The sequence below is a fragment of the Prunus mume genome, linkage group LG2 (assembly GCF_029339155.1).
Source record: "Prunus mume cultivar Tortuosa linkage group LG2, ASM2933915v1, whole genome shotgun sequence".
Taxonomy (NCBI): Eukaryota; Viridiplantae; Streptophyta; class Magnoliopsida; order Rosales; family Rosaceae; genus Prunus; species Prunus mume.
In genome coordinates, this window is record NC_142699.1 from 14,211,851 (window position 1) to 14,225,074 (window position 13,224).

The following is a 13,224-nucleotide window of genomic DNA, read 5'->3' on the forward strand; positions in this document are numbered from 1 at the left end:
TTTTCGACGACCAAAAATCTCAACAATAACAGGCAATACTTATACCAAAACATTCAGACTAACAATGGGACTAACTTCAGAACCGATCTATACCACTTACATAAACAGATACAACACGGAAAAAGGATGAAAACCCATACATCACGCGACGAAAACGACGACTAGAGTAGCAGGAAAAAGCACAAACACTACAAGAAAAACGTAAGTTCTTCTCGTTGTCGAATCCAGCTCATCAGAAGCGAATCCGATCAAGCCTTGGCTAGGTTTTGTAAAGGACGACGAAAGGAAGAGTTTTCATGAAGGTTACGACGGCAATAGAGGTCAAACTACTCCAAAATTTGAATGGTAAGCAGTGGGGTTACTATTTACGCGTGGGGAGAAAGAGACGAGAAAAAAATTGCGAGGAGGGAGAGAAATTTCAGAAAAAGAATCTGATCTGCTAGTTTTTTTGGGTCAAGCTGCTACTTAAATTGTGACCTCGCAAAAATTACGGTTATGCCATTACACATCCGTAAATTGTAACTTCTTTTTTTAATCAAAATTGAGCATGTCGCCTGCTTACGAACTCGTATCAATGAGCTCTACGCAATGGTGCTACTCAATTTCCCATATTCATTTCCGAACAAAAAGTTACTAAAGTATCCTTACTCTCGAGGGCAAAAACATAATTTCACAAATAAATAAGTAAATGAATTATTTGGGACCATTGGGGGTAAGGGCACTTTAGTCACTTTTTTGTTCCGAAAGGATTTTGGAGAATTAAATAGCTCAATTATGTAGAGCTTATTGATATAAGTTCATAGACAGGCGGCATGCTCAATTCTGATTTAAAACAATGAAGTTATGATCTACATAAATGCAATTGCACAACCGTAATTTTTGCTAAGTCCCAATTTAGTACCAGATCATTTTTTTTTCCTGGTGGTTTCTCATTTCCTCACCAATTCTCACTCTCTTTCTTCACGCGTGAACAATGGCACTGCCACTTCCAACGCAATTTCCAGCACCATCCGACCTCGGTTGAGTCAGAAAGATGCTTCACATAAGTGCTTTTGTGATCATCCGGCCATGCCTTGTCCCACGCTACTGATAATGCATCAAGTTGTTGCGAGTGAAGAATAAATAACTGGCAAGAGATCAAAAGAACAAAACAACACCAATAAGAACACCAAGATTTATACTGGTTCGGCAATGCCTACATCCAGTTTGAAGACGACAGAGTATTCCATTATAATCAATGAGAACATACAATAGTGTTTATCACTCAATTTTCCAAAGACCCAAATAGCCCAAGCTCACACACTCATAATAGGAAGAGAAAACCAAAAATACAAAGCAAAGAACAATTTAAGAATTTTCTTCTCTCTACCGAATGGCTTCTTGCTCTTTTTCTCTCACACTTTTGGTGCAACAACTTCTTTTCTCCATCTCTTTCAACTACTGTCATGCTTCTCCTTTCATAGAGAAGCCAACGGGTGAAGGCCAACTACTTCTGTTTTGAGGCCAGCTATGAAGTCAAAACAGCCAACCATATTTGCATGGATTTGTCTCCTACATGCAGCTGGCCAATTAATGCATTCTCATTGCAATTTGTTTGCCGATCAACCAACTACTAATTTAAGTAGTCAACAGCAACTCTGCACATGGGTGCAATCTTGAGTCAAATAGTCAACAAGTGGTATCAGAGCACCAGTTTTTTGACTGGGATTTTGTATGAGTGAAAAATTCACTGGAGCTACAGTGGCGTGAATAATGTTGTGCAACAATTCGCTATGAAGAGATTTTATCTCCCCATCCATAGATTTCTTCCACTTCACGCTCTCTGAACTTCTAACAACTTCTTTGTAGGTATCATTTTCAATAACGGGAAGTGCATATACCATAATATCGTAAACCGAGCAGGCTTTCGAATTTCCCTTCTTGATCTTCTGGTTGCAATAGAATCTTGTTGCTATGAAGGCTCTTGGGTGGATGCCTCATCTTCATGATCCTCGTTGTCATCATTAGAATCAACTATAGGAGTAGTGTATGTAACATCAGACCTTACTGGAACAATTGGAGTCTTTAGTACTTTCATCTGCTTTGAACTACTCATGGTTTTGGTCGCTTCAGTTTCACCTCCATGCTTGTTTTGATTTACCATAGTAGCCTCATCAAAAGTCACATCTCTGCTTACAACAAATTTCTTCTCATCTAGACACCAGAGTCGGTATCCCCTTCACGCCAGTGTTAAATCCCATAAATAAAGCTTTCTTTGCTCTTGGATCCAACTTACTTTCCCTGACATGATAGTAAGCAGGATAACCAAATATGTGTAAATTCTTGTAATCAGTCCAAGGTTTACCAGACCATACCTCCATGGGCATTTTGCCCTCATTCACAGCAGCATGTAATCAATTAATGAGATGACTTACATAAGTAATCGCCTCATCCCAAAACGCCTTACCTAAACCAACATTAGACAACATACACTAGACAAAGTACAGTTCATGCGCTCCGCCACCCCCTTCTATTGCGGTGTCTCCCTAACCGTGAAGTGCCTCACAATACCCTCATCTTGCCAAATTTTCATGAAAGGATCAGACTTATATTCACCACCATTGTCTGATCTGAGAGTCTTGATTTTTCAACCTCTTTGCATTTCAATCATCCTTTTCCACTTCAAGAATATCTTTAAGACTTCATCTTTATGCTTCATGGTGTACACCCATATTCTTCTAGAGAAGTCATCAACAAAGGTGACAAAATAATGGCTACCTCCCCAAGATGCATTCTTAGAAGATCCCCAAATATCAGTGTGAACATAATCTAAAATGCCTTTAGTGTGGTGAATACTAGTGCCAAATTTCACTCTAGTTTGCTTACCCAGCACACAGTGTTCACAGAATTCCAATTTGCATGCCTTTGCACATTTCAATAAGCCTTGTTTCACCAATCCTTGCAACGCTTTTTCACCAGCATGCCCAAGACGCATATGTCATAACCTTATGGTGTCTGTTATATGCATCAGCAGCTTCCGTGACAGCGGCTCCACCGATAATTGTACTCCCCGGCAAAAAATACAAGTTATTTTGCATTGTACCTTTTATCACCACCAGTGTCTCGTACACAACTTTAAGAACTCCACCCTCCATGGTGATCTTGAGACCCTTGGATTCCAAAAGGCCCAATGAGATGAGATTCTTCTTCATATCCGGTACGTACTAACATCACTCAATTCTCTTACTGTTCCATCATGCATCTTCAAATGGATTTTGCTTATCCCTTGTGTTTTGCATGCATTATTATTGCCCATCAAAACAACTCTACCATCCAGCTCCTGGAAGCTAGAAAACCATTCCCGAATGGGACACATATGATAGGTGCAATCTGAATCCTAAATCCACTTATTGGAGTGATCATCAACAAATGAACTAGCCAAAGCAAACTCAAAATCATCATCCTCATATTTTACAATATTTGCTTCAGAACCCGCTTTCTCTCTCTCTCTCTTTGTTCTTCAATTTGGGATAGTCTTTCTTCCAATGACCTTTCTGGCGATAAAAGGCACATTCGTCTTTAGCAAGAAACTTCCTTCGTGACTTTGAACGAGATTTTCCCCGCTTCCCAGATTTTCTTTCCTCTGTTCGACCTCTTGCATCGAGTGCCTCAATTTGTGAATTTGAGTCTTCTGTTCCTTCTTGCGACACTCATGATTCACCAATGCCGTAGACACCTCATCAAGTTTCACCTCGGATTTTCCATACAGCAAAGTAGTTGTCAAATGATCATAATCATCAGGCAATGAATTTAACAAACATAGTGCCTTATCCTCATCAGGAATTTCCACATCAATGTTTGCTAAATCAGCAAGTATTTTATTATAATAATGGAGGTGTTAGTGCATAAAAATACTTGAACGATACTGAAAATCAGAAGAGTATTTCAACTCTATAACAATGATTTTCTGCTCTCTTGGTCATATACTTATCCTCCAATTTCATCCATAACTTCTTAGCATAAATTTCCTTCATATATGAGTATTTCAACTCTTTAATAATGAACGATTGAATAGAGGCACAAGCATGAAGATTAATTCGTGTCCACTGCTTGTCATCAATATCTTCGAGTTTATCCTCCAAAATCATATCCAGCTCTTGTTGATACAACATCCATAACTTCACATTACTACATACAAAAATTATTAGAGCCACTGAATTTATCAACTTCTAACCTTGTAGTAGCAATTGGATGTCTACTAGGTGCCGACAAAGACGATGCCGACTCCTTCTCCTTCACATATTCATCTTTATCTCCAGCCATCAAATTCACTTGACACTATTCACGGCTACTGTAGCACAACTATTATTCACAGTGATTGTAGCAGTTCACTGTTCACGGGGAACTGTAACGCCGACACTAGTCATGAACTGTAGCACAATACTATTCATGCCACTGTAGCTCCAGTGAATTTGTCACTCATATGAAACCCCAATCGAAAAACTAATGCTCTGATACCATTTGTTGACTATTTGACTCAAGATTGCACTTACGTGCAAAGTTGCTGTCGCCTACTTAAATTAGTAGTTGGTTGATTGGCAAACAAATTGCAATGGAAATGCATTAATTGGCCAGCTGCATGTGGGAGACAAAGCCATGCAAATATGGTTGGCTGTTTTGACTTCATAGCTAGCCTCATAACTGAAGTAGTTGGCCTTCATCCGTTGGCTTCTCTATAAAAGGAGAAGCATGGCAACAACTGAAAGAGATTGAGAAGAGAAGTTGCTGCACCAAAAGTGAGGGGGAGAAAAATAGCAAGAAGCCATTCGACAAAGAAGAAAATTCTCAAATTGTTCTTTGCTTTGTATTTTTGGTTTTCTCTTCCTATTGTGAATGTGTGAGCTTGGGCTATTTGAGTCTTTGAGAAATTGAGTAACAAACACTATTGTATGTTCTCATTGATTATAGTGGAATACTCCGTCGTCTCCAAACTAGATGTAGGCATTGTTGAACCAGTATAAATCTTAATATTCTTGTTAGTGTTATTTTGTTGTTTTTATCTCTTGCTAGTTGTTTATTTTTCACTCACCGTTGGTTGACGCTTCCGCACAACACAAGCGTCACATAAGCAATTATGTGAAGCATCTGGCCACTTCTCCCACACTACTGATAATGAATCAAGCATGCCTATTCCCATGAAATAAGATCGAATGGGTCATGCCAACTATGGATTACAAGGTACATAAAATAAAAAAATAAAAAATTGTCCACACATATTTAGTCAGAAAAGATAAATGTCCAGAAATTTTACCAATGTGCACTGCACCCTGCCAATTGTCTCGATCCGCCGCAGTCAACTGAGGAATTGCACACGAACAAAACCACATCGCCAACCTAGCAAATGATAGATAACCTTTTGAGTCGCAGTAAGAAGTTGAAATAACAAAGGAAGAGAAAGCCAATCAATTCAAAAGCCTCAAATTCAGACTTTCACCTGTAGATATTCGGATTCCCTGGCAGCTACGTAATGAATAAGCATGTGCTTCTCATCATGCGAAGGTCGTTCTCTGAGCACGACTTTTCATCTCCCAAGTCTTCGTTGTCTTCTTTCTTGCATCCAAGAACGAATTAACGACTAAAAGCATAAAGGTTATTCTGAACTCCGTTTTAGATTGGTGAGTTAGGGTTAGGATTGGAGATTTTCTAGAGGTTGAAGAACTCACAAAATTTCAATAAATAGGAATCGATCCTGTGGCTGTTCGGCGACGAAATTGAAACCCTAGCGAGAAGAGTAGAGGATAGTGCGAGGACGACGAACGAACTGGAGACCAAACGCATCAATGATGTAGAGGACTGAACTCCAAGTCAGATTGGTGGCTTAGGGCTAGGGTTCGTATTTGAGATTTTCTTCAGGTTGAAGAGAGTAATCGAGTCGGGTTTTGTTTTGGAAATGGGAGCTGCGGTCGAATCTGAGAAATATACCAAGCGGGATCTAATTGTTTTTGGGGGGTTTCTAACTTTCTATACTCGTCTATCCTTGTATATACTAATCTCAGCCGTCCATTTCTTTAAAAAAAAAATATTTGATGGTTAAAAGTAGGCCACGTCATTTTTTTTTTCTTAAGCATGGTATGGCTTTTGTTTTGTTCTTCGTGTTGTTAATAGATTTTGAGCGAGGATGGCAAAAGCAAAAAAATAGATTTCGAGCGAGATTTCTAAACTTAATTTCAAAAGATAATTTAAATTGTTTAAAATTAATTTCTTAAATGACAAATGTCTACCAGCAACCAAAGTTGTTAAACTAATTACAATTTGGATTAAGTTGGATTGGATTGAATTTCGTAGAAGATAATTTCACTTAAAAAACCAGGTGTCAATAGAGAAAAGAAAAAAGTAATAAAATAAAGTCGCAAGACATTCGTGGAGAAACGACCGACCTAAACTTGAATCTTTCCTCAAGTAGTTGCATCAAAACTTTCTTGTTATCGATTGTCTTTCTCACCAAGCAAACCCGAAGATAAAACCCTACAAAAACCATCGCATCATCGTTATCAGCCGCATCTCAATATCATCACTAAATTAGAAGAATGTGGTATTCACAGGAAAATCTACCCTCCCCGAAAACCATTCTATCAGCGGCGGCATCACTCGCCGCATCGGCTATTCTATTCCGAACGATTGCAAACGACCTCATCCCCGATGTCGTCCAAAATTCCTTCTACTCGCGCCTCCAAAAGCTGTCGTCCCAAATCACCGTCGTCGTGGAAGAGCTGGACGGCCTGACGCCGAACGAAATGTTCGAGGCGGCCAACCTCTATCTGGGCACCCTGCTCTCTACCTCTACGCGACGAATCAAAGTCAACAAGCCCGAAAAGGAGAAGCAGTTGCTGGTCACTATAGACAAGAACCAAGGGCTCGTTGATTGTTTCAAAGGCGTCAACTTCAAGTGGGTTTTGGTCAGCAGCCAAAAACCAGCCTCCAATGGCAAACGTGAGGATCATTCACAGTCCGAGGTTCGACAGTTGGAGCTCAGCTTCCATAAGAAGCACAGGGACATGGTGCTCTGCTCTTACTTGCCCTACATTCTGAACAAGTCCAAAGAAATCAAAGAGGAGAGAAAAGTGGTGAAGCTCCACACAGTCGACTATAACGGCACTGACTATTGGGGTTCCATAAACCTCGATCATCCGGCGACTTTCGATACCATGGCGATGGACCCGGAGATTAAGAAGGCGTTGATTGAGGACCTTGATCGGTTCAGAGAGAGGAAGGAGTATTATAGGAGAGTAGGCAAGGCTTGGAAACGCGGGTACTTGCTGTTTGGACCGCCCGGCACTGGTAAATCAAGCTTGGTTGCAGCCATGGCTAATTATCTGAAATTTGATATTTTTGACTTGGATTTGAAGGAAGTTCAATGCAATTCTGATTTGAGAAGGTTGTTGATTGGCACCAAGAGCCGATCCATATTGGTCATCGAGGATATAGATTGTTCAGTTGAGTTGCAAAACAGGGATGCTGAGAATGAACCCAAAACTGTTGAAGACGACAAGGTAATATAAGCTCACTACTCCCCTGTTTCACCCCCTCCCCTAACATTGCCTGTATAGAAAATATATATCATATAATTCACCTTAATGTCTTTCTTTCTTAATTTACAGATTACCCTCTCTGGTCTATTGAACTTCATTGACGGATTGTGGTCAACCTGTGGAGAGGAGAGAATCATTGTGTTCACCACAAATCGCAAGGACCGACTTGATCCAGCGTTGCTGCGACCTGGTCGGATGGACCTGCACATCCACATGTCCTACTGCACCTTCAGTGGTTTCAAGACAATGGCATACAATTACTTGCGGATTCAAGAGCACTCACTTTTTGGAGATATTGAGAAGTTGCTGGATTATTACAAGGCGCAAGCAACACCTGCTGAAGTTGCTGGAGAGCTGCTGAAGAGTGATGATGCTCAAGTTTCCCTTCAAGGTCTTATCACATTCCTCCAAAGCAAGAACAAGATGGAAACTGCGTGGCAGGATATTACGGTAGGCAAATGAATATGGACGAAGTAGTATCTGAATGCTCTTTACCTTTTTCAATTGATACGATGAGTTCCCTAGAGATAGAATTGTTTTCTAAAACATTCAATTTATATGAAATCGTGTTCACTAACCATGAAAATAATTTAATTACCGAGCCTGCATTTTAGTATAATCACTCCTGTTATATCCAAACGAGGTGAGTAGAGTATATCAATGTTGCAGATGACGAGAGCCTTACCCTATAAGAGATGTTATAAACATTAAGGTTCTAACATATTTCGTGGTGAATTTCTCCATATTATAACTACAGTATCAAAATAAATTAGAGAGTCATTGCGCATGCGCAGGCAGAAGACCTTGAGGAGTGTTGTACAATACTCTTCATTATTTACAACATTATAACGCGTACAAGGAAGCTTATAAACAGAAACAGCAGCACCTCTGGAAGACAAACTTGGTATATCGAAAATATATTTTAAACATAACAAGCAAAGATAGCCACCATATCACCACGCAAGTCCTCTTGAAACAGACTCTTCACCAGCAACACCCTTTTTTCTGTTTCATACCAACGGAGACGGGCAAAATTTCAGTTTCATTCGCAAAATATAGAAAAGCCTGCATTGATTAAATCTTTCAACTACAGTTGAAGGAGCAAAATCTTTAACTAACCCGAAGCTTGGCCTGTTCTTGCCTGTCTATATATGCAAGAAGTTCTTCCTGCTTCATTAGAGCTTCATGCAGAGCCTAGTCAGGAAGAAGCATGAAATCACAATTAAATCATCAAAATGATCGAAAAATGCAAGAAATAACAAAGATGAATATATAAACTGACCAAAATATGCAAATATCAAAAGATAGGCATATATAACCCTTGTTAACATATAATGCCAAATGTATACTTGACAAAAAATCTAGATTGATTCATAAGAAAAAAAAAAGGATTCAGGAAATGGAGAGAACTAGTGAAATCATATTTAGACCTGTAGTTGTAACTAGTGAATATTGTATATCTACATTTCAGTCAACCATGTTGGTACACCAGTTATTTTCAGAGGTAAAAACAAGCAATGAATCACAACTGTTGATAAATCGGCACAAACAAACGATTATCAAATGAGAGACAAAATTACCTTTTTTGTGGCAATCAACTCTGCTTCTAACGCATCTACACGACAAACAGCAGCATTCAATAGCTCCACTTTCTCATAAGGCATCTCAAAAGGCTTTGCTTGCAGCATGCCTACCTTCTCCTCAAGTTCATCAAGCTTCTGCAAAGCAGATGAGAGAAGGTTTGCCTTGCTAAACCCTGGAGCAGGTGATGGAGGCCGGAGTTCCTCCATGGGAACTGTGTCAGCAGTCAGGTCAGGAATGTTGTGGGCAGAATCCAAAACAGAGTTTGGAAGTTTCTTAGTCGCCCGTAATGCAACAGATCGGATTAGCATAACAAGGGCTACAAAGAATGCCACAAGCATAGTCCAGACATGAGCCAAGATTCCATCTGGTTTTTTTCCCACAGATCTTGGTGAAGATGCCCCTGCAATGTATTCCAATGTGAGAGAGAGAGAGAGAGAGAGATTATTGCCAATAAAGAGCATAACTCTTATAGTAGCAGGGTGTTTGTAAATATAAGAAGTGTTTTAAATTACTGGCAAGAAAGAAATAACGCTATATTACAGGGTACAGTGAAAGCATAACTAAGATTCCAAACCTCTAGAAGTAAGTGGATTTTGTTGCAAGACTGGTTTCTTCCATCCAATATCCACAGCCTTGTCAACCATGGGAACGTATTCATCGTACTCCGACAAACCAGCAGAGCTACTTGCTTTACCAACAACCCTAGCCTAAACAAGCATTGAAGCATACCATCAATGAGCTCAAAATTCAGATGACATGATATGAACATTTACAGCAGAAGATTCCTGTGTTTAGCAAAGCCAAACACACGTGTAATTGCTAATAAAGCACGTGATGCTAAAACCTTTCATGACATTTATTAGATTGGTTCTACATGTTTTTCCTGCTAAGGATTCTCAAATGACGTATGTTCCTGAACATTCTCAAATGACAGATATTGTTTGAATAGAGACACTTACTTCTTCACAAACAGGAGTCAACTTAGGTTGTATGTAGCTCCTAGTTGCTTTAGGTGAAGCAATTTCTTCCACTTCAGATCCCGACTCTGCCGTAGATGTATCACTACTTCTTATCTGAATTAACAATATAAACATAGCATCAGAAGGAAGAATTTTTTTGGATCAATTCTAAAATAATACATGTAGATCCATTATAGACAGAGTAGGATGGTCTAATAATCTGTACCATTGGAATACGTGGCTTATCAGAAGCAATTATCCTTCCCTCACTGTTAGAAACTGTAACTATTTGTCTGAAACATTGTGCTTCGCCACTAAGTACCATCTGCAAGCAAAAATCATTACATGTAAGCCATACAAAGCACAGTTTCAAGAAGAAAAAAAGTGACACAAATATAATAATTCATCTAACAGAACCTTTAATATGTTTGGGTCATTCCATGGCCCCTTATCAGACCTCATACAACTTCCCTGATTGGAACAGGTACAGCTACCACCCAGAAATTCTGGCAACTCACTAAAAAGAGCCAAAATATTTCAACATCTAATAGTTAAGACAACTGAACAATAAATAACCCGCATACCCACAAAGAAAAGCATCAATCACCTTGCATCGATTATTTCAAGTAATTTGCTCTGGTACTTGTTACCCAGAACCTGAAAAAAAGAAGAATGAAAAAAAATATCAGCTGACCCTGTTGAGAACTTCAGTCCATAGAAACATCTAATGGTCTGATGTATCATCAACCATACATGAATTTTTGCAGTTGTTCTAGCATCAAGAAATGCTTTAACTGTAGGCCAGAGCATCCTAAAACCAGGACCAGCATTAATTATAAACATTCGGCAAAGTGTCTGCAAATACGGAATTGATAAATTAGAAGATATGCTTCATTGGATTTAATAAAAATTACCACATATATTGAAAAAGGCATCAATTATTGAAAGCTAAAATGGCATTAGTTATCAAGTCTGCATACCTCAGGATAGTTGTCACTATCAATCTTCTGCAGCCGTACCATGAGATCTCGGGCAGACTTGGTAAAGTTTTTCCAACCCTGAAAAGTACACAATTTGAGGGAGCAAACCAAAACGTTAATGTAGTCTATTATGCCAACATTGAAAATTCCAAGCACAATTCAAAATAAATATCATGTCAATTGAAAGCATACCACGCCTTGAACATCTAAAATTGTTGTGCTCGAATCTATATGCCTCTTCGCAGCAATAGAACAGGCAGGAAACTTAATGGCAAAACTCCTTTCAAACTCCTGCACATGGTATCTCACATACCGTTCCAAAGAACTCACTTGCATGAGCTTACTGGGATCAACTTTCCCCAATCTTTCGATATAAACAGGTCTTCCCTCTTTGTCAACACCATGATAACATTGAGGGTAGTACTTTAGAACTTCATTCAGCTCACTGAACTCAAAATCCTAGAAGAAAAAGTAAGAATGTGAGTACTATTTCTGCTGACGGGTGGCATACCAACGTCATTAAAGAAACAAAGAGTCAAGTATGCACTGCAGAGCAAGAAAATCTAAGTTACATGAAACTGTTGAAAATTTACCTCCAAAATTGTGTCAGTGCCAAATTCTTTCCTCCATTGAATCATGCTGGCCCACATATGCTTTGCTTTCTCGATATCAAACTTTCTTGCTACCAAAAATCTGCAACAGAATAACTCCTCAGGAAGAACCCACACAAGGAAACAGAAAAACCGAACTTCCCATATTGAATATTTTTTTGCAGGAAAAAACTTCTGTTTCTTTTTCGTTACTCTTATGTTTTTGAAGAAAAAAGGGAAAATGAATACCTCAACAACATATGATAGTCATCAAGTCTTGGAGGTAGCAATTCTTCCAAGATAAGTGCCTGCCGAAATGCATCAACAGCCCGTAGCTCCTCAACGTCCCGTACATCCTCAATTGAAACAGAAGTGAGCCGACTGCTACTTTTCCTCCTTTTCTTCTTGAGAGAATGTCTGAATTTACTAGACGCATCGATTGCTTTCTTCTTCAGGTTCCCAATTCTAGTCCTCCTATCGTCCTCTGAATTCTCATAATCTGACTTCCTTTCTTTTCTCTCGTCATGGCTAGAGAACCCCTCAAAACCTAAAGAGCGTTAACAAAGTTACCATCATCAAGTCCTAATGCTACCATCAACATCGTTTATCTTAGCATAAATCTTGTTACCAAGCAATGTAACAATCCAATTCTAGTCGAAGATATAAAAAAATTTAAGTATCTCTCCCAAAGCATGTAAGAACAAACGAGGGCCACACCCAAAACCCTAGAGACTAGTACGCAAAATTCAAAACACCGCCCCCCCCCCCCCAAAAAAACACAATTCAAAACCCTAGAACTCGCAAAAGAGATCCCGGATGACTAAACCACACGGAAAATTTCATAAAAGTCTTAAGAATAGAAAGCGAGAATTGAAAACAATTAACGAACAGAAAATATAGGAATGGGTCAAAGAAAGTGAACTCACAAGGCCTGGCAAATCGATCGAGTGGTCCGGACATGGTGGTGACGTTCTGAGAGCTGAGACGCAAAAGCAAGAGTTCCTATTTCTAAATTTCTAATTCTAAGCGATAAAACAAGACCAGAATTGGGGATTTGACGTCGAAGACAGTCAGAGACTCTTCATGTTGTTCGGGGCCTCAGGATTCTGAGCTCGACAAAGTTCAGACTGAGACAGAAAAATTTGTAGCCACAGAAAGCCAATTTATGATGAAATTGCTAGTATCACGTAACCAACGTACGATTTAAATCGAATTTAATTGATAATGGCCAAAGCCGAAGCCAAAAGGGTGTAACACGGGAAATGACGGTGACGTATTATATCCCGTTTATATATGCGCCACATGCCCTTGCTTTGCGTCAGACTTGGCGGGAATTTCACAACGGCGTTACGGCGGTTGGTCTCTTCTTTTTCCTTCTTTTCAAGAGATCAATAGAATTTATGAAATTAATTAAGGGGCCCATTAATTAATTATGTTAACGTCTGATGTCTGCTCATCAACGGAAGCTATTATTAGTGCTAAAATTTATGTTGCGAGGAGCCTTAATAATTTTATTAGCGGACGGCATAATTATAATTTGAGA

The 13,224-nt window shown here is 39.2% G+C and overlaps 2 protein-coding genes across 3 annotated transcripts; one reads left to right on the forward strand and one right to left on the reverse strand.

Moving 5' to 3' along the window:
• The first annotated feature begins 6,384 nt into the window (after nt 1–6,384).
• LOC103320879 (AAA-ATPase At3g50940-like) lies at nt 6,385–8,162 on the forward strand. The gene is made up of 2 exons (XM_008222621.3): nt 6,385–7,529; nt 7,638–8,162. The coding sequence occupies exons 1-2, from the start codon at nt 6,567–6,569 to the stop codon at nt 8,028–8,030; spliced, it is 1,356 nt and encodes a 451-aa protein (XP_008220843.2). The 5' UTR covers nt 6,385–6,566; the 3' UTR covers nt 8,031–8,162.
• Nucleotides 8,163–8,291: 129 nt separating this feature from the next.
• LOC103320880 (phosphatidylinositol/phosphatidylcholine transfer protein SFH8) lies at nt 8,292–12,934 on the reverse strand. Of its 2 annotated transcripts, XM_008222622.2 has the most exons (14): nt 12,608–12,934; nt 11,931–12,228; nt 11,685–11,784; nt 11,284–11,550; nt 11,092–11,169; nt 10,865–10,966; nt 10,719–10,768; nt 10,529–10,628; nt 10,338–10,436; nt 10,112–10,225; nt 9,727–9,859; nt 9,149–9,552; nt 8,688–8,762; nt 8,292–8,573 (listed from the first exon to the last, which is right to left on the reverse strand). In XM_008222622.2, the coding sequence occupies exons 1-14, from the start codon at nt 12,639–12,641 to the stop codon at nt 8,553–8,555; spliced, it is 1,875 nt and encodes a 624-aa protein (XP_008220844.2). In that variant the 5' UTR covers nt 12,642–12,934; the 3' UTR covers nt 8,292–8,552. The 2 variants fall into 2 exon arrangements, with proteins under 2 accessions (XP_008220844.2, XP_088901603.1); XM_089045477.1 differs by lacking the exon at nt 10,865–10,966 and having other exon boundaries at nt 12,608–12,933.
• Between the last annotated feature and the right edge of the window lie 290 nt (nt 12,935–13,224).